The sequence below is a fragment of the Xenopus laevis genome, chromosome 1L (genome assembly GCF_017654675.1).
Source record: "Xenopus laevis strain J_2021 chromosome 1L, Xenopus_laevis_v10.1, whole genome shotgun sequence".
Classification (NCBI taxonomy): Eukaryota; Metazoa; Chordata; class Amphibia; order Anura; family Pipidae; genus Xenopus; species Xenopus laevis.
In genome coordinates this window covers 78347888-78368069 of record NC_054371.1, presented here as the reverse complement: position 1 = coordinate 78368069, position 20182 = coordinate 78347888, and the positions used below count along the sequence as shown (strand labels likewise).

The 20182-nt window shown below is 35.2% G+C and overlaps 1 protein-coding gene across 1 annotated transcript in view; it reads left to right on the top strand.

Annotated features, from left to right (window-relative positions):
* The window catches only part of LOC108719622 (B-cell scaffold protein with ankyrin repeats), a 171656-nt gene that overhangs the window by 118917 nt on the left and 32557 nt on the right, over positions 1–20182 (top strand). The window contains exons 8-11 of the mRNA XM_041590688.1: positions 9943–10030; positions 12773–12991; positions 13418–13690; positions 16985–17269. Coding sequence (XP_041446622.1) covers positions 9943–10030; positions 12773–12991; positions 13418–13690; positions 16985–17269 — 865 coding nt within the window. The remainder of the gene's footprint in view (positions 1–9942; positions 10031–12772; positions 12992–13417; positions 13691–16984; positions 17270–20182) is intronic.

The following is a 20182-nucleotide window of genomic DNA, read 5'->3' as shown; positions in this document are numbered from 1 at the left end:
TTTATCCTACTCATATCCATAAAATAAATATAAGAAGATTCAGGGACCCACAATCTCAGTCTTATCAATGAATACATTAGCTACATATCTATATATGATCATAGTTTATTCGAATTAATAAATAATCGTTCTTAATAATTCTTAAACTCGCTTAATTTCATAAAAGTTTACCATTTCATAAAAAATTACCATTTACCATTTAAAACCTCATTGTTAAGTTCATTTAATTAGAACATAATTTTTAAAGCATCCTACTACAGATATTTGACTATTCATAATAAATTATAATTATCACAATAAATAACAAAAGCAATATTTTTCATATTCTGGCAACAATATAGGGACAGCCCTATAAATGCTGATACATTCTCAACTGACCCTTCTACAATGGAAAAGGAAACACCACATCATCTAGTTTCTATGTGTTAATTGTTCAATTGAGCTCTCTTGCTCCATCTTGTGCAATTACACAAAAGAAACAGGATTTCTTTTACTTTTTGCCCACGTCTTTTTAATATCTATTTGTTTTTATAATGACGCAGTTGTATGCATTGATCAATGGAGAGGACTTTAATGTGTTCGCTGTTCCAATGAGAATCTGTTTGCTAAATAAATAAATAAATGATTTACAGATAAGGACTTTTTCTAGAATTTCTTTGCCTTAAGTTTGCTGAAAGCCATTTTAATATGAAATAAACCCAATAGGATTGTTTTGCCATCAATAAGGATTCATTGAGTTTAGTTACCATCAAGTACAATGTGCTGTTCTTTTATTACAGAGAATAAGGGAATCATTAAAACCTGCAATTTGGAGCTTTCTGGCTAATAGGTTTCCCAATAAGTGTCATACTTTGTCACTGAGATGAGACTGGTAGGATGGTGCCTATATACTGAATAACCTGGAATATAGCAGTAAATAGCAGATTTGAGACTGGAATCCATGATAAGGTGAATGGAAGGTTTTAAGAAACAGAATAAAACAGCAAACAGCTGAAAGGGGATGTCAACCCCAAAACAAAAACAACTTTGCTATTTACATTCATTACAAACTTTCTATGGTTTTTAAGTTATTTGTATATGTATTGCTACTGAAAGCTGTGTTTGTCCCTTTATATTCTCTGCTCTGGTGGCTCAGACTGTTGATACAATGTAAGACAAGGAAGCTGATTAAAGGAGTTGTTTACCTTTGGGTTAATGTTTAGTATGATATAGAGAGTGATAATTGGAGACACTTTGCAATTAGTTTTTTGATTTTTTATTTGTGGTTTTTGAGTTATTTAGCTTTTCATTCTCTGGTTTGCATTTTCAGAAATCTGGTTGCTAGGGCCCAAATAAAAAATTTAAAAGCAAGGCTAGTTAAATTAGCCATTCTATAATATACTAGGCGGCAGATTTATCAACGGTCAAGGTGAATTTTCGAATTAAAAAAATTCGAATTTCGAGCTATTTTTTGTGTACTTCTACTAGGGAATAGTCCAAATTTGATTTGATTTGAAATTCGAAAATGTGAAAAGTCGTGTATTGAAATTTATTATGTACTGTTTATCATGTGCTGCACCCTCTGCATCTTGAACCCTCCTGCTGCCTCCCAGAGGCCTACTTGCATTTTTGGAAGATGATCCTGCCTGCCTGCAACAGGTTTTCTCACCACTACACACAGACACACATCCTATTCTCTCATTGGTCTGTATTGTTTTGTGGTTGTTCTTTCTTGGGGGTGGGATGGACAAAAGGCTTTGCAAGGCCGCAGAGGCCTCTAGCTCAACTGAATTTAGTGTTTCCGATTCCGACTATATACTTAGTGACCTAGAAACTGACTTATCTACTGATGCATCAGAAGGTAGTGGTAGCAGTAGCACTCAGAAGTCCCTTTGGAGGTAGAGGAGGCGGAAGCAGTGTTAGAGGATTCCGGTGGAGAGCCTGCATAGAAGCCTCCTGGTAACTCTGGCCACCAAATTCCCCCTTTTACTGGAGTCCCTGGAGTGAAGGCCAATAAGGCTAAGTTCACCCTTCTTGAACAGTATATTGCCCAAAAGAACTTAGGCAAACACTCTAGAGCTCAGCCACAGTGTCCCACAAATGTCCATGAGATTTTAAAGTTCTCAGCCCTCACCTTAGCAATGGGGCTTCTAAAAGTCAACACCATAGAAGCCTACTGGGATACCACAACAATACTTACCATCCCTCTCTTCTGCTGTCATGCCCTGAAACCATTACCAAATTTTACTGCAGTTTCATCACTTCAATGATAATGCCACAGAGCCCCCCCCTAACAAGCCCAGTCATGACAGGCTGCCTAAAGTGAGGCCCCTTATCAGTAGCCTGTCCTAGCGCTTCACAGAGGTTTGCACTCCTCTCAAAACATCTGCATAGACGAATCCCTAATACTTTTCACAGGGCGCCCAAATTTTCACCAGTACATCCAGAGTAAACTTTCTTGCTACAGGATCAACTATTACAGATTCTGTGAAAGAGTATACCCAAGATGTTTTCATTTACGAAGGCAGGGGCTCCCCAAGCTTTCCACTTGATTTGACTGTAAATGACAAAATTGTCTGGGAGCTCATCACCCCAGTGCTACAGGGCTACCCAGCCTGCATCACAGCCAGGTAAAACTGAAAAGGACTGCCCTGGGAACTAGTGAATAAAAACTAAAACATAGGGAAACATAAGCTAAGCTCCTGGCAATAAAATATCATGACGCCAAAAATGTGCTGATGCATACTACCATCCACGATCACAGCATCATTGTGCAACACATTAGCTGTGGTAGGCCCCCTAAATCAAAGTAGTTGTGTAGCCAAGAGTACAGCAAACATATGGATGGCATGGATAAAACAGATCAAAGGACCCTCTGCCACACACTCAACTCTCCCCTACTTCTCCCCCCAATGGAAAGGAAAAGGAGGGAAGAAGCGTGCACCCCAGCATAGGGTCTCCTTCACTTTTAACAAAAGCTTGGCTCAAGGCATGACTTTTAATAGATTGCAGTAAGGTAGCTGCTCTCCTATGTACGTAACCCTGACTCAGCATCATTAGAAAACGCCTTTTTCCTAAACAATATCTTCACCTATACCTCTTTATACCCTGCCTTTTCTTGTTCGTCTCTTTAATCTTACACCATTGTATTTGCTTGATTTTAAACCATTAAAAACATTGGAAGCGAGAAAACACATTTTTTATGGATCCTTCGCTATAAGTAACTGCAGTCTGCAGGTGTAATTTCTAGTGCAGATTGTCACTTTTACAGACCCACATACATCAACTAATAGTTACTTATTCTGGACTCTGACTTGCTGATGTTTTTTGTGAGCCTAAAGCTAAAAATATCAATTTGATCATATGAATCTCTATTTTGTGATTTGCTTATGATAAAAAACAATACTCTTATGAAAAGAAAAATGGCAGATGTGTTCAATAATTTCCTGATATTTTGAGTAATGTCCTTTAAGTCTTTTATAATTATTTCTTAATTATAAGCCTCCTAATTGTAATTAGGATCAGTAGGGTCAGCTTTTCTTCCTATGACTTGTCAAATCCTTCTACGTGTCACTGTGGACCACATCTCATTATTTGTTAAATGTGATTCCATTCATTATCATACCATAAGAACAATTACAATCACAACATTTACCTGAATTTATTCTACTGACTGTAAATTTTCTATTATACATTTGCTTTTTTATTCCTATATTTGCAATCTCTAGTCAGCGAGTGGAAACATTATTAACAGCTAATTACTATCATCTTCAGACATTACATTTATATCTAACCATAAAGAAGGATATTTATTATTTCTATATGAAGCCTCTGGAAAATAAACGGAGGCCTAGCAGAATTTCAATGATAGTTCAGTCCTACAAAAAAAGCATTTGTACAAATAATAGATGTAACTTTTGATTACTGAATCTAAGCAAATAATCATCTCTCTGGCTTGTTTTAGAATAGATCAATAATTTATTCTGTTATACCATATAACTTCTGGATTCGGTTATCACTTGTTATTTTCCTACTTTCTGTTGGAGAGCTTGTCAGTAATGAAAGACTGCATCTAAGAGTAAACGTACATCATCCATGCATTATTGAGTGTCACAAAGTCAATCAATTTCGCACTATTAAAAAAACCCATCATCCATTTCAGGACCTTTGTATTATTGCACAGAAAATAACATATTTACAGGGTAGTATTACTCCCATTCCTCACAGAGTTCAGTGTGACAAACACACTGCTTGCTTATTGTTTTAATTAAGAATTATATTTGGGTTTTATGTCTTGCACAAAAAGACTGAAAAGACTATTTTTTTTTATGTTCCAGTTCCCTTTGGTTCTTCCAATTTTGGTAGGTACAATGAGCTCCTCTTCATCTGAAACCCTGAAACTGAAAGCAAGGAAGAGGTTTTTTTTTATAGACAGCTTATTATCATTTTAAGGGGCTTTATACACCTATATAAGAAGAATACAATACTTTGGATTTGTGTTGAAAATGTATTCTGCCTATTCTTTTCATTACAAATATAATACAAGTATAATTTTCCTATTTTTTTGCCGTAATGAACCACTTATGATAAATTGTTTTGTTTTTCCACTGGACTCATGCCCTCTTATGAACAGGGTAATTTGTTGAAATGTAGATAAGGGGCTCTCTTTAAACAAACCCCTCCCTTCCCCATAGATTTTCCTTAATTAAAAGAATATGGATAAAGAATGTTCAGCACAAGCCCTATTCATTTAGCACATGTTGAAAATGGTGTTCAATTCTCTACTGATTACAGTGGGGAGGGTGACAGTAAAGGAATATAACAACACGGTTATTGAGAATAGTAAACAAAAAATAAAAAACATTATTTTGTTTCAGAAAAGAATGGGCCTGAATACATTTTCAACACTATTTATTGTGCTCATGTTGGACAAATAAAATGGTAACACACTTTTGTACACAAGTTCATTAAATATAAATAAATAAATATATATATTATATAGTACAGGTATATGACCTGTTATCCAGAATGCTCGGGACCTGGGGTTTTCTGGATAAGGGATGTTTTCGTTTTGGATCTCCATGCCATAAGTCTACTAAATAATCATTTAAACATTAATTAAATCCAATGGGTTTGTTTTGCTTCCAATAAGTTAATTAATTATATTGTAGTTTGGATCAAGTTCAATGTACTGTTTTATCACTACAGAGAAAAAGGAAATGGTGCTTAAAAATTTGAATTATTTGCTTATAATGGAGTCTATGTGAGATATTTCGGGCTTTCTGTATAATGAGTTTCTGGATAACGGTTTCCATACAGATGATGTATTTTCAGATTCAGGTTTTTAGCAGCTTTGGGGTATAAAACATCTCTAAAAATTCGAGTTTTCCCCTTTAAAAATTCATATAGAACAATTTGAGGTTTTATAAATAGGCCCCTTAGTCTTCTATAAAATCATTTAAACATTATTAATCCCAACAGAATAGGTTTACCCCCAATAAGGATTAATTACATTTTACAAGATACTGTATTATTATTACAAAGAAAAAGGAAATCATTTTTAAAAATTAGAATTATTTTCTTAAAATGGAATCTATGGGAGATGATCTTCCTTATAATTCAGAGCTTTCTGGATAACAGATCCAATACCTGTTTATTAAACGTTATTTATTATGAAGCCTTATTCCCATGCAATGAGTTATTAGTGGCATTATTAATAAACTTTCTTTAGATTGAAACGTAACAGGAGTTGGCTTTTTATAACTGACGAAGGATTTCTTTCTGAACTAGAAATAGAAAAATAGTCATTTGCTCCTTTTTTGAAATGCTATGGTTCAGTGAACTTGAAAAAACACTGCCTGCAAATGTTAAAAAGTCATCCCTGTCTCATCGCATAAACAACCAGACATCTAATAAAAATCTTGTCACTAAAATGAAGTGGAAAATGTTGTCCCCGAAAAAATATTACATGTAGTTGTATCTCATATTTCATGATATGCTCATTGCATATTGGTTTATGCTCTGGCTATGTGGTGCAAGGAAACCAATAGTGATGAGCGAATTTATTCACCAACCATGGATTGGCTGTGAAATTCCAAATTTTATCATCTGCAAATTTTTTCGCACAACTGCGGCAAAGTCACAGAGAAGTTGTTGCAAAAAAACACCATAAGAAAAAACGCCCATTGACTAATGCATTAGGACAAAAAAAGTCGCCATAAGAAAAAACGGCCATTGACTTTAATCCATGAGGGGAAAAAATCGCCACAAGAAAAAAACGCTCATCGACTTTAATGCATTTGGAGAAAAAAGTCCCCATAAGAAAAAATGGACATTGACTTTAATACATTTGGAGTGAGAAGAATTGTCATAGTCACAAGTGCTCCATGGATATGTGCATTGGGCTCCTGCACTTGTGCACAGATTTATAAATAAGGCCTTAAATATCAATTTCTAAGGACTTACCTTAGACTAGGGATGCACTGAATCCTCTATTTTGGATTCGGCCGAACCCCTGAATCCTTCGCAAAGGATTCGGCCAAATACCGAATCGAATCATATGCAAATTAGGGGTGAGAAGGGGAAAACATATTTTACTTCCTTGTTTTGGGACAAAAAGTTACGCAATTTCACTCCCGCCACTAATTTGCTATGCAAATCAGGATTCGGTTCAACCAGACAGAAGGATTCAGCCGAATCCGAATCCTGCTGAAAAAGGCTGAATCCTGTCCGAATCCCAAACCGAATCCTGGATTCGGTGCATCCCTACCTTAGACACAGGAACACAATTATTCATAACGATTTATGTTATTCAAAAGATGAAACAGAATGTTCTCAAAAATTGTTCAATATCTGCAACTTATTAAGATGCTGTGTAAAAGCATGTTAATTATATTATCTGGAATTATGATGTTTTTATTTTCTTGCATTTTTATGTGCTAATATATATATATATATATATATATATATATATAGACAAATACAACTATAGTCAGGTGATCCCACTGGTGTCTAATAAAAGGGCAGCCAAGTTTGGGAGTTTTACTTTGAAAGCAGCTAGTAAGTTGCAGGTAAAACGTATTCGTCCCTTTTATAAAATGTATAATGAAACCATAGAATTCTTAATGAATCAAATGAAAATTGAGCATAGGACTGGCCAGATATGGGATGACTTTGACGTAGTTGGCCAGCTTAAATATATTGCAATATATGGACAAACAATCCCTGTTTTGTTTAAAGGGTAAGGCATTTTTCAGTAGCAGTATGCACAAAATGTCTCTGTCTTAAATATATTGATAATGGGTTGAGTGCAGAGGAATCTTGTATTTGTCTATATGTATTTTGTGGTCACACCCTCATTGCACCCCCGCCTAATGATTTTAAAAACTAGTGGTGAGCACAACTTTCCCTTGTTTGTTATATATATATATATATATATATATATATATATATATGTGTCCAACTCTACCCGCAATCTTACTCGATTGTTTCGATGTCGGGTGCTTGGTCAAAGAATTATACAATTCAAGTATGTCAAGGCCCCAATGCGGGCCGAAACGTTGTTTTTACGAGTGATGACTCAATAAACACATTTTTGCTTGAAGATTATTGGAGTGCTGGTCCATACTTGAATTGTATATATATAGATATTTGTCTATAAGAAAAGGTAGAAATATTTCAGTGCAGTGTTGTTGAATCTCCGCTATATCCCAGACATTTCTGTATCCGAGCAAAGACAGCTGCTCTAATTTAGCTCCAGGCAAAGGTAGTGCTTGTTATCTGTCCTCAAACAGTTGAATTGCTTCTTCATTTAAACAGAGTACATTTCCATCCACCAAGTGATTAAATCACAGTGTTTATATAAAAGCCTTTGAGAGGCTGGTTTATGAAAGACTGGAGTGGAAGAGTGGAATCACAAAGCATTCTTTTGTGTTTACTGTACAAATTATACTTAAAGGAAATAGACCCACTAACTGAAGGAAATTAAAGGAAATAGACCCACTGAAGTACAATATATATATCATTTTTTTTTTTTTGCTTAAAGCCACCAATGAGTTGCATGGCCATATATTAAGACTGAGTGCTTTTATATAGATCGTGGAACTCCAAGGTGACTTCTAATATCGTTATTTATGAAAGTTTCAATAAATTATGTGAGGCAAGCGACATCAAACTCAGTTTATGACCGATGACATCAATAAACGCTGTTGAGTATTATAGCAAAAATAATGCTTTGTTTAACATGTTAATGTCCAAGAGTTCCATAACAAAATACATCAGTGCAGTTCATGTTTAGAGGATTTAGATGATGCTACCATCATGTTCACTGGCCTAGTGGCCTCCTGTTTATTTAAAAAAAAGCTTCTACTTGTCTGTGTCCTTAGATCATCACTGCTGGAATTGGCCAAAGATTTTCTTCTGTTATGCTAGAACAACAGCAAATAGGAGTAAAGCTGGCCATAGATGTTGAGATTTTTGAAAGATCCAATCATCATCGTGAGACCACGATTATCTCGGGACAATCGTACGAATTGTCCATCAACTAAAAAGACCAATTTGCCAGGAAAACAAAGGGTAGCTGTCTGCTTGGCCCTGCATACATAGATAGATTGCACTGGGACTGACAAAGATTTTTTAACCTGGCCGATCAATTTTCTGACAGATGTCGGCCGAAAAATCGTAAGATGTTCAATCGTTCTATCCCACTAACCGCACGATAATTGCGAAGGATTGGTCGGATTTCGCTAAAATTGGTCGTTCGGCAAGAGAAATATTAGCATCTATGGGGACCTTAACTGTCTGTATTGTGGGTCTGAATAAAAACAAGATGGACAATAAAGTACCAAATGTTGCTTCGCTACTGTAAATGCAGGACATCAGAGAAGAAAGGAAAATCTGAATTTATCTCATATCTTATTACAAAAAAAAAAACAAATTCCCATGCCTGATTTTAGTTTATTTATTAATTAAAAATTATTATTTTGGGCCGAAAACGCAGAAAAAGTTGGATTTACAGGCTTAGCCGCTAAACCCATCACAGACCAGATTGAGATATGTGCCTTTCCCATTGACTTATACAGGACCTTGACAGGTCTGAGATGTCAGATTTTCAGATTTGGGATTTTTGCATCGTGGTATAATAAATCTCAAAAAATTTGAGTTTTTTTTCCTCTAAAAGTTTAGAGTTTTCTAGTGAAAAAACCCTAAGAGATTTTAACATTTGGATTTTAATAAATAACCCCCTTAAATGTCTTGGGTCTCACCTGTCTATTCTTGAGCCAAATCATCCATGGTGCTTGTTTATTACTGTGTGTAAAACACCTTCAAAGGTACTGCCCTCTGTGTATGCAGGCCAATCCTGTCTTTATAACATGCCATAGGGCCCTTTTGCAGCCTTCTTTTATGAGTTAGGAAAAGGGTAGTTTGTTACCTCCTTGCCAAATTATTGTAAGGGTGAGGGTGGAAGGGGGGATATCTACATGCCTTACCTACCCACCAATCAAGTATACAATATAAGTACTAGTGAATGCAGACAGAGCTGTATTCATGGAGGGCACTATTATTTTTATTCCAAATAGTAACTGGGACTAAAAATTAGCTTGCTTTCATATAACAAAGGTCCTCTAGTAAAATAATGGTTCCTTTTAGGAGAAAGGATCTGAACCAAACATGGAAGGCATTCCTACTGTCCATACATTTATGGTAATGTTTGCAGTTTATATGTTATATTGATGCTGGATTTTTTTAAAGATTCGCGCATCTAATGGGACTTTTAATATTGCTAAGTGACTGCTGCTTTGTTTATTTCAACAAACATCTTTCATCCTTTCAACAAACATCTTAATTAAGACTGGGATTGAAATAATTTATGTGTACTATTTCTATATTTGTCATCTCAAGGTTTAAATATTCTGTATCTATTCTGCATCTCCCGTTAAATATTATTTTCCTATTGATTTACAGCAAAAGGTGAATGCAAACAAGTTTGATCCACAAGAAGGAAGTGAGTTTGAACAGGAAGATGTTTATGTTGGAATGGATGTACATTCAGGTGTGTAACTTTTAATATTAATTTACCTTAATGAATGGGGTCTTAGTCTACTATCCCCCATATATAATAAAAGGTAGTAAGGAGCTGTAGCCTATAGCAACCCAGGAGCAGTAACCCATAGCAAGCAATAAGATATTTGCTTTTAAACAAGTAACCAGTAAATCCTACCTGCTGATTGATTGCTATGCGCTACTGTTCCTGGGCAAATTTAGTCTATTAAGTAGAGACCTATTAAGTTCAAGCTAATGTCAATTTGTAGTTAAAGGAATGATTCTTCTATTAGTATGATATAGAATTTCATTGTCCTAGCAACTCTGCAATTGTTTTTCAATATTTTTTGTAGATTTTTAATTATTTGCTTTCCTTTTCTATACTGTGCCATTAAGACATTTTATGAATATTTGCTCCAAGATAAAGGAGAGATATTTTATACTTATGTTCATGTACAGAGCATATTTGTACAAAGATGTGTATAGTGTGATTTGCTTCTCAAAATTTGACTCAAAGAGATTTCCCTTCCCCTGTGCAGCATTCAGAACTTTATAGGCATTGTAGTTAACTAGGAGTTAAAGAATTTATAAATCCCAGAATAATAATGACTTAAAATAATTATTTTTAACTGTTTTAACCTTTGTGTTTCCTGGCACATTTGAGAATCCCTGTGAAGAATCCCTGTGAAGAATATTCAAATAAAGACTGCTAAGAAGAACATTTCCTTTGTTTTCAATAATGGTTACACCCTGTAACATTTCTGCCTCCCTACAGCATTGCTTTGTAGATCAAAAGAGGATGTGGCATTTGAAAGAAGTTTTTGACAAACTGTTGCTAAGAAACACAATCTTTTAATTCTAGAATGCCAAATCCTTGTTTACTGTATCTCAGCACCTTAAAGATATCAATCTGGTCACAATGCGTACACTCACATATTCTAAAACGTCTTTTTGTAGCTGTAGAAGGTACAAGGTATAACTGTAATAAATCTGATCACAGGCTCCCTGTGGTATATAACGCAATGGCACATAAGGGATTGAATAAATATATGGCAGCCAACACCTCTTTATGAATTAGAAACACGTCTGTTACTTTATGTAGGTAGTTGCTGTTCATGATATAGTAAGTAATCTCAATGAGGCTACTAGTACAGCCACAAAGATTTATAGGAGAACCAGTATGTGCATCTGCATGTTTGACTTTAGTATCCATAGCCTGGAGCAATCTTTGTGAGTATTATCAGAGGAAATGTTCTGAAACTTTCTCAGATGTTCCAATGCAGAATTAGTGAAGCATTGACTCATATACTATGCATATATAAATGGCTGTACACAGTCTTGCATAGTTGTTACCACTGCACTATATAATATGTTATAGTGGCTTACATCATACAATATTTACCACTTTACTTTTCTTTATTTAGAAGCAAAGAGCATTTTTGGCACCTGTTAGTGGATAGTGTAGTACTCAGTACTCTAAAACTACGTTTTGGCCTGAAAAAGATGGTCCCTTTAACTCTTGTTAGGTGCTTTTAATCCTCTGACATTAAAAAAATGTAATCATACAATACATTGATGATTGATAATGACGATATTGATGATGATGATAATGACGATATTGATGATGATATGATGCTGATGATGATATTGATGACGACAACGATGATGATTATGTTGATGACGATATTGATGATGATTAAAGGGATACTGTCATGGGAAAAAAAATTTTTCAAAATGAATCAGTTAATAGTGCTGCTCCAGCAGAATTCTGCACTGAAATCCATTTCTCAAAAGAGCAAACAGATTTTTTTATATTCAATTTTGAAATCTGACATGGGGCTAGACATATTGTCAATTTCCCAGCTGCCCCAAGTCATGTGACTTGTGCTCTGATAAACTTCAATCACTCTTTACTGCTGTACTGCAAGTTGGAGTGATATCACCCCCCTCCCTTTCCCCCCCCAGCAGCCAAACAAAAGAACAATGGGAAGGTAACCAGATAACAGCTCCCTAACACAAGATAACAGCTGCCTGGTAGATCTATGAACAACACTCAATAGTAAAAACCCATGTCCCACTGAGACACATTCAGTTAAATTGAGAAGGAAAAACAGCAGCCTGCCAGAAAGCATTTCTCTCCTAAAGTGCAGGAACAAGTCACATGACCAGGGGCAGCTGGGAAATTGACAAAATGTCTAGCCCCATGTCAGATTTCAAAATTGAATATAAAAAAATCTGTTTGCTCTTTTGAGAAGTGGATTTCAGTGCAGAATTCTGCTGGAGCAGCACTATTAACTGATTCATTTTGAAAAAATGTTTTTCCCATGACAGTATCCCTTTAATCATCATCAATATCGTCATCAACATAATCATCATCGTTGTCGTCATCAATATCATCATCAGCAACATATCATCATCAATATCGTCATTATCATCATCATCATCATCAATATCGTCATTATCAATCATCAATGTATATGTATACATATATGATGTTAATGATGATTGGTGATTGATGATAATGATTAATGATGAAGATAATGATTGATGATTATGATGATGCTTGATGAAAATGATTGATAACTATTAATTGACGATGGTGATGAATAATGATGATATTGATGACATTGATTGATGATGACGATGATTTTGATTGTTAATGATGATTATGATGATTAATGATGATAATGATGAGCATTATCACTGTTATTATAATTATTATTATTATTATTATTATTATTATTATTAACAGCTCAGCATTCTGGGGATGAATCAGGTGACAACACCATACAGGAATCCCATGAGAACCAAAACAGTGTGCCAGGTGTAAGCGCACACTCACAGCTCATGCTGGACTACAAAGAAGAAGATAACTATGATGAAGAATTGAATGTGAATGATGATTACTGCTTTTCATTTTCTGGTGGGTGTGATTCAGCTGCCTTTGGGGATGAGAACAGCATATTGCAAGGTAACTGAGCCCTTTGTATGACCTGTATTCTTACTCTACACTAAGATATCTAAGAACCTTACACCACTGAAGCCTAGATTGAAATACTATGCCGTCTCTCCCCTCTTTTTTATTTTTATCCTTAATTGAGGTTTTGGTGTGGAAACTTCTAGATAAGCTACTACTTGTACAGTACATTTATTTCTAGCACAGTTGGTTTCATTTCACATTGAATTATTGATGATTGAACGTATTTAATCATAGTTTAATTATAATTGGAATTAATCTCATTAATTTGATATCAGAAAAACAATATTCCATTTAAAATAAACTTAAGATATTTGATTTGGAAGTGAAAATCTACTTGAAAAAATAGCTTTTAGTGACTGAATTGTTAACGTGCTAAATAGCACCAAACCTTGTATTGATATGATGTTTATATAACAGATCAACAGGACTGCCAAGGTAAAGATGATCAACTGTATTTGGATGACAATGATTATGAAGAAAAGGCCAATGACAATAAAGATGAGCTGCACTTACCACATTTTGAACTTGCTGGCGAAAATATATACACAAGTATGCAACAAGAAAACGTATCTGAAGAAGACATCATTATGTACAATGAAAGCTTTGCTGTCACAATATCTTCATCTGAGAGCACTTCACAAACCTTTAACGAAGCAACAAATGAAGAAAATATCCTGAACTTAAACAAAGGTACATTGTCTTAAAATCTTAATTATCAATTGGTTTATGCATGGTTTTCATATACAGGTACACAAGTCTGCAAATTATAGATAATACTTTTAAATCTATATATATGTTTTTTATGGACTTTATCTTTACTAGGTTTAATTATTATTTTATTAGAGGATATTTAATTCAATACTCTCCCATTTGCTGCCTTCAATTTACTCAACTGAGCACCATTATTTCATTTAAGCGGTGCTGGAGTGGTTCATGTATCAAACACGAGTTTCTTACTTACTAATCAAACATACAATAAGTTTATTTTTTGTATTTGAAAAAGTCTAGCATAAATAGTAAGTAGTACTTGACATAACAGTATACATGAAAGAAGTATGCAATGTTTACTTCAAGGTCATTCTTAAGGTCTATACAAAAGAGATGTGAACGTAAATATAAAAATGAAGCAAACGCCACTATGGCTGCTACTAAAATGTTTATTTCCTTCAACTTACTTACATGTTTCTGTCTGTCTTGATTGCCATAGATGTATGCAACAGAAGTTGTTAGTCAGTCCAGCTTCTTAGGAAAGGAATTAGTAACCTTATTATTTCTAAGACCAACATATTCCACAATACTTTACAGAGATTATGCATCATTCACATCAGTTCCTGTCCCAGTGGAGCTGGAGTGTCCCCATACACACTAGTGGTACTGGAACAGGGTAGAGCAAGCGCACACCCACGGCAACCTCCTGGATATAACAGCCTGGTGCTCAGTAATAGAGGATACGGCAACCTCCAATTGAGCCAAGGAACAAAGATACCGGCACACAAGGCTTACTTGCAGGCAAACCCTTGCTTTAATTCAAAGTGCGGATGTGCAACGTTTCGGGGACACTCTCCTTTCGCAAGCATGAGAAAAGGGGCGTGTCCCCGAAATGTGGCACATCCGCACTTTGAATTAAAGCAAGGGTTTCCCTGCAAGCAAGTGTGCAGGTATCTTTGTTCCCTGGCCCATACACACTAGGGCAGAGTGGGACTAGGCCAGCAGGACAATCAATGTCTTGGTGCATATCCCAATTACACTGCAGCTCACAGATAACCATATATTATGCCTAAGAATATTCTGGTACAGTTCGAAATCCCTTAAATAATGGCAAGTTTACCAGGAAATAAGGCAGGAAAGCATCCCAATACCATCATACTACGAGCCCTATGTTTGACTGTAAATACTGTATGTTGTCTTTACTGTGTATTGAGCTCTACACCAGACATAATGGGACCAGTGTTTTGCCGCTTCTTACTCCTCTGTCCATAGAACATTATACCAAAAGGCTTGGGATCATCTACGTAATGTCTGCAAAGCTTTGATGTTACTCATGGGTAGCAGGAAGTGGAACCCCTTTCTTATCGTGCACTCAAATACACTGGCCTTCTTCTTGCATGTATTATGCCTTCCTGGATGTGAAGTTGCTGTGATTTTGGAAGGTGGGACACTCCTGGGAAGATTGACCATTTCCTTTCCATTTGGCTCTTACTGTAGTTGCACCCCAAAGTCTTTAAAAGGCTTATTGTAATCCTTGTAATTATTTCAACGTTTTCTTTTACAGTCCTTGTATAAATTTCCTTTAAAACAATACAATAAGAATCACACTTTACGTAATAAGATGGGCCAGGATGAACAAATAATTTTTTTGTGTATCTTTCCCTCCAACATATAAAAGTAAAATACAAGAAAATATATTACAATACATCATATATTTCCACTGACTGAAAATGACATTCTTCCTAAGATTTATTTGTGTAATATGGTGTCTTAGTGAGCTGATCCCAAGCCAGGCTATAAAAAGCTTTTAAAATGCCTAGTATAATCAGTGAATATACTGTAAGAACAAGCAAAGGAGTATAGGGATTTTAATAATGCATCATCTAATAATGTGAAAAACCATAGTAACAGATCAACCAAGAGAATAGGTGGCAGAGGTTCAGTATAATTCTTTGTGCTCCCAGGGCTTTGAGAGTGTTTCACCCAGAAAAACACTTACACTAAACAAGCAATTATATGTAGATACAATGGTTTGTCATTTAATCAAAGTGTCTAGGGGGGGGCTTTTTTTTTACTATAGGGAGCATAGCTTTTTTATAATATGCCCTCAAGGAATTTTGCTATATAGGCACAGTAGAAAAATATATACATATATGATTATGCACATTTTAGTTATTACCATCACAACCATATGGACAGCTATTAAAGAAAAACAATGTGACAGTCACACTACAATATTCAAATAAGGAATCATGATATCATACACTGTACATATTCCAAAATCACACAACTGCCTCATAGGGTGCTGAGCTTGGCTATGATGCCTGTTTCCTGCAAAATTGGTTGGTTTATCAGGAAATGGGCCTGTCTATTTATAATAAAAGTATTTTTTAAATTAAACATGAAATCTAATTTCTATTTTTTATTAAAGCATTCATAGCTGTTGTAAAATCATTTAATAATCTCAGCTGTCAATCAAATATTGTCTGCCCCTCCTCTATGCCTTAGGCGGGGCAGACAATTACTTTCATTTTCTATTCAGCACTTCCTAGATGTCACTGCTCTCCACACATCCACCCGTTCTTTTCAACCTTTAATTGTGTAACCAGGGCATGGGGATGGACATTGGGTCCCCCATTCTGGTGCACAAATAAGATTCTGAGATGATGCAAGGCTTGCCTTAATAACAGTGTCCACAAAATGGCCCCTGCCTGCTTGCTATAATTATGAATTCCCAGACTGAAGGAAACAAGATTCAAATAATTTATATAGTGTAATTAAAGTTAATTTTGCTTGACTAATGCGATAAAATAGGATTTTGAATAATTTTTTTGGGTGACAAGTCCCCTCCAATTTGCATGTTTTAGAAATCTGGTTGCTAGGGTACAAATTACCCTATCAACCATGCATTGATTTGAAAAAGAGACTGGAATATGAATAGGAGGGAGAGGGAGAAGGTGCTTGGTGCACACAGGGGGCATGGATAACCGACCAGGTAGCCTAGGGCACACAGTCGGCCTGGCCCTGTATATGAATATTTCCATCTGTAACATTGCAAGTCACTATTATCTGCCCTTTTTAAATAAACATGTTAACTTTACATTTCCCCAATTGTTTTCATCCACAATGCATTACAAGTACCCATCATGTAGAATTTTGGAATCAAATGTAATAAGTCTAGAAACTCCTTTTGGGATGACTAAGGTGCATTTATATAAAGTGGTGTAAAAAACAATAGTCTATATCCTTATATTACTTATAAATATTTTTTTCCAGAAAAATCTGACAATTTCTTCAGTAATGACCACTTGCCATTTGGTGAATTGGAATATAAGTGTGACATGAATGAGAGTGAAAACAAAGATGGAGAGGAACCATATATCGTAACTTCCACTGATGACAGCTTATATATAACATTTCAAGTTTCTGAAAAACAGAGAGAGCAACAAAGAACTTTCAGTCCATACAGTCCTCTACCACCTGAACCATCATTTAATGAAACAGAGGAGGAGGAGGAGGAGGATGGTAATGATCATGATAATGTATCACATAGTGCTCAAGGTAAAATACAGTACTGCAATTAGATATCCATTTAAAGTACATTATTAATAATGTATTTTATTACTTCTACCTTAACTCTAGGTGGAAAATACAGTAAGAACTGCATTCAGCCTAATCACATTTTCATAAGTATGCTAATGATCTCTACAGATTTCATTATGTTTAATTGCCACTTTATCTTAATTCTTTAATGACAAAACATCTGCATGTTCATTATTCAGATGCCAGTAATACAGCTGTATTTCCAGAGATCTCTCCCTTTAGGGGAAGAGATAAAAACCAAAAAAACCTTTTTGAATAATAAAAAATGAAACATTTGTTTTTAGTTACATGATTCCATTGACATCATGAAACTGTGCTAGCGGTTAAGCTCTGTTAACTTTAGAATACTTAATGAAGCCTGTCTCATTATTTTATTGTGCACATTTCTAAAATGCTGTTGCCATCCAGCTTTTCATCTTTTCTTCTCTATAGGCTTTGCAATATTTATCATGCGCATTTGATTCTGCTTGTAACCTCATGAACCATACAGATGGATAGGGCATTAAAATCTAAATCACTACTATATATTGCATTATATATTATTTGTATATATAAAGCAAGATTAACCAGTCAGTTATGGAAATAAAAAATTTTTTTCTGCTTTGTTGTATTGCCAAGATGCTTAAAGCAGTTAACAAATACTCATCCATGCCCTTCCCCTAATCTGTCTAGACTAAAGCAGCCTTGCACTAATTTGCTTTTCAAACTGTCTGATCTTGGAGGCCTATTTATCAAAATGGGGGGTTTGTGTGACTTAAAAGGGATTCTGTCATGATTTTTATGGTTCACTTTTTATTTTTTAAATTACACTTACATTGCAAATAATTCACGTTACCATTTAACATTTTATTCTTGAACCAAAAAATGCATTTTTTAGCTGTAATATTGGTGTGGAGGCAGTCATCAATCTTAGAGCATTGTGCCTGATTCTGAGCTTTGAGATGGAGCCAGCACTTGGAGTTGCTTTGAGACAGCTATTGTTTCTCCCCTTCCTATTGTATTATACCAAGACATGGGTCATGCTCCCTAGCTAGTGGTAGACATGAGACTAGCACCCAAGCAGGAAAAACACAGGGGTTTTTAGCAATGCAAACAAATCCTTCAGCAGAGGTATCAGATAGCTGCTATCTGGTTAGCTACCCATTGTTCTGTTGATAGGCTGATGGTGGGCTGCTGGGGAGGGGAGGGAGGGGTGATATTACTCCAAATTTCAATATAGAAGTAAAGTAGCTGAGTGACTGAATTTTATCAGAGCACAAGTCACATGACATGAGGGCACCTGGTAAACAGACAATATGTCTGGTATCATGCCAAATTTAAAAATTACATTTTAAAAAATCTGCTCTTTTAAAAAACAGATTTCAGGGCAGAATTCTGCTTTAGCAGCACTATTAACTGATGCGTTTTGGAAAAAAACATGTATTCCCACAGCAGTATCCCTTTAAAGTTTATAATTTTGAATAAACTAACAATTACAAAAAATAGGAATGTTACGTTATTCCTTAAAAAATCTGAAAAAACGTAAATAAAAAAATCGTGGAAAAAAACTGGAATACCTTAAATTTGTGTTTTACTCATTATTACTGAGTTTACAAGCTCAAAACAACTTGAAAAACTCAAAAAAATTTACTTGAATAAATAGAATAGAATAAAATTAGAGCAGGACAGGACGTGTTTTTTCACTAAATAAATATAGAAAATATGTGTTTTTTGTAAACTATTATTCACAATTATGATTTTTAGCTCAAAAAAACTTTGAATCAGGGAAAAATACAAATATTGATAAATCACTCCCTGTCTTCAGAATAAAAAAAATTGTACTTTAGTTTACTTCGACTGAAAACAATAAGTATAAAGGTTCTGAAGAAGTAATATTGTTTTTTGGGGCATAAAATTAGACCAGACAGGGTGCATAATCATTGGTCATTCAGTCCACAGCCCAGCTGTAATTTTAGCCAGTGTTTGGCCACATTAAAACTTTGATACCTTATTCACCAGGTTAAATTTGCAGGCAGTTGTTATTTTGCAGGGAAAAGTTCTTCCATGGGCAGCGTTTTCTACGTGCAAAATTTTTTACAAAAAAATATAAATATGTATTTCTGCTACTTGGTAAATTATTGTGGTATGCAATGCTTAACAATGGTCAAAAAGTGGTTGCTTATTATGCTTTTTTAATAAATTTTTGGGGAAATATAATAAAAAGTACAAAGATTCCTACTGGTCTAATAATCAGTCAGCAATCAATCAGCAGGCAGCATTTTTTGATCACCTGTTTAGCAGAACCCTTCTAATTGGTTGCTATGGATTACTGCATCGGGCCAAACGTAATGCTTTTTTTATCTGAGGAATAGTTCTTCAGAAGTTTGTCTACTGTTACTCACTAATGTGATTCATTTATTAAGACTTGACAGATTTTCTCCTGGTCAGTAACCCTGACAACTAGTTAGCGATTAGCATTTTTCAGTCAGCTGAATATAGAGAAAAATAAAATCAAAAATGTTATTGGTTGCCATGGGTAAGTGGATTTGAAGGAGAAGCAGGGCCGACCAGCACTCATATGGATCCACAGGACCAGTGAATATCCGTATGAGTGCGGGTCGGCCCTGCTTCTTCTTCAAATCTTGTGCAGTACCGCTCCCTAAAGCTGGGGGTCTGGGGCTTGTGCACCCGGACCACTTTTACTATTTGGTGAGTCATTCACAATATATTCTGGGGCACCTCGTTTTTCCCAAACTATTGCAATGCCATGGGTTACTGTCCAAGTGCAAAGTTGCCTTGATAAATGTATTTTATGCACATTTAATTGCTGATAAAACTTTTAAAACAGTAGTATAAATAAGCAGTAAAAATGTATAAACTGTAGAATAAATA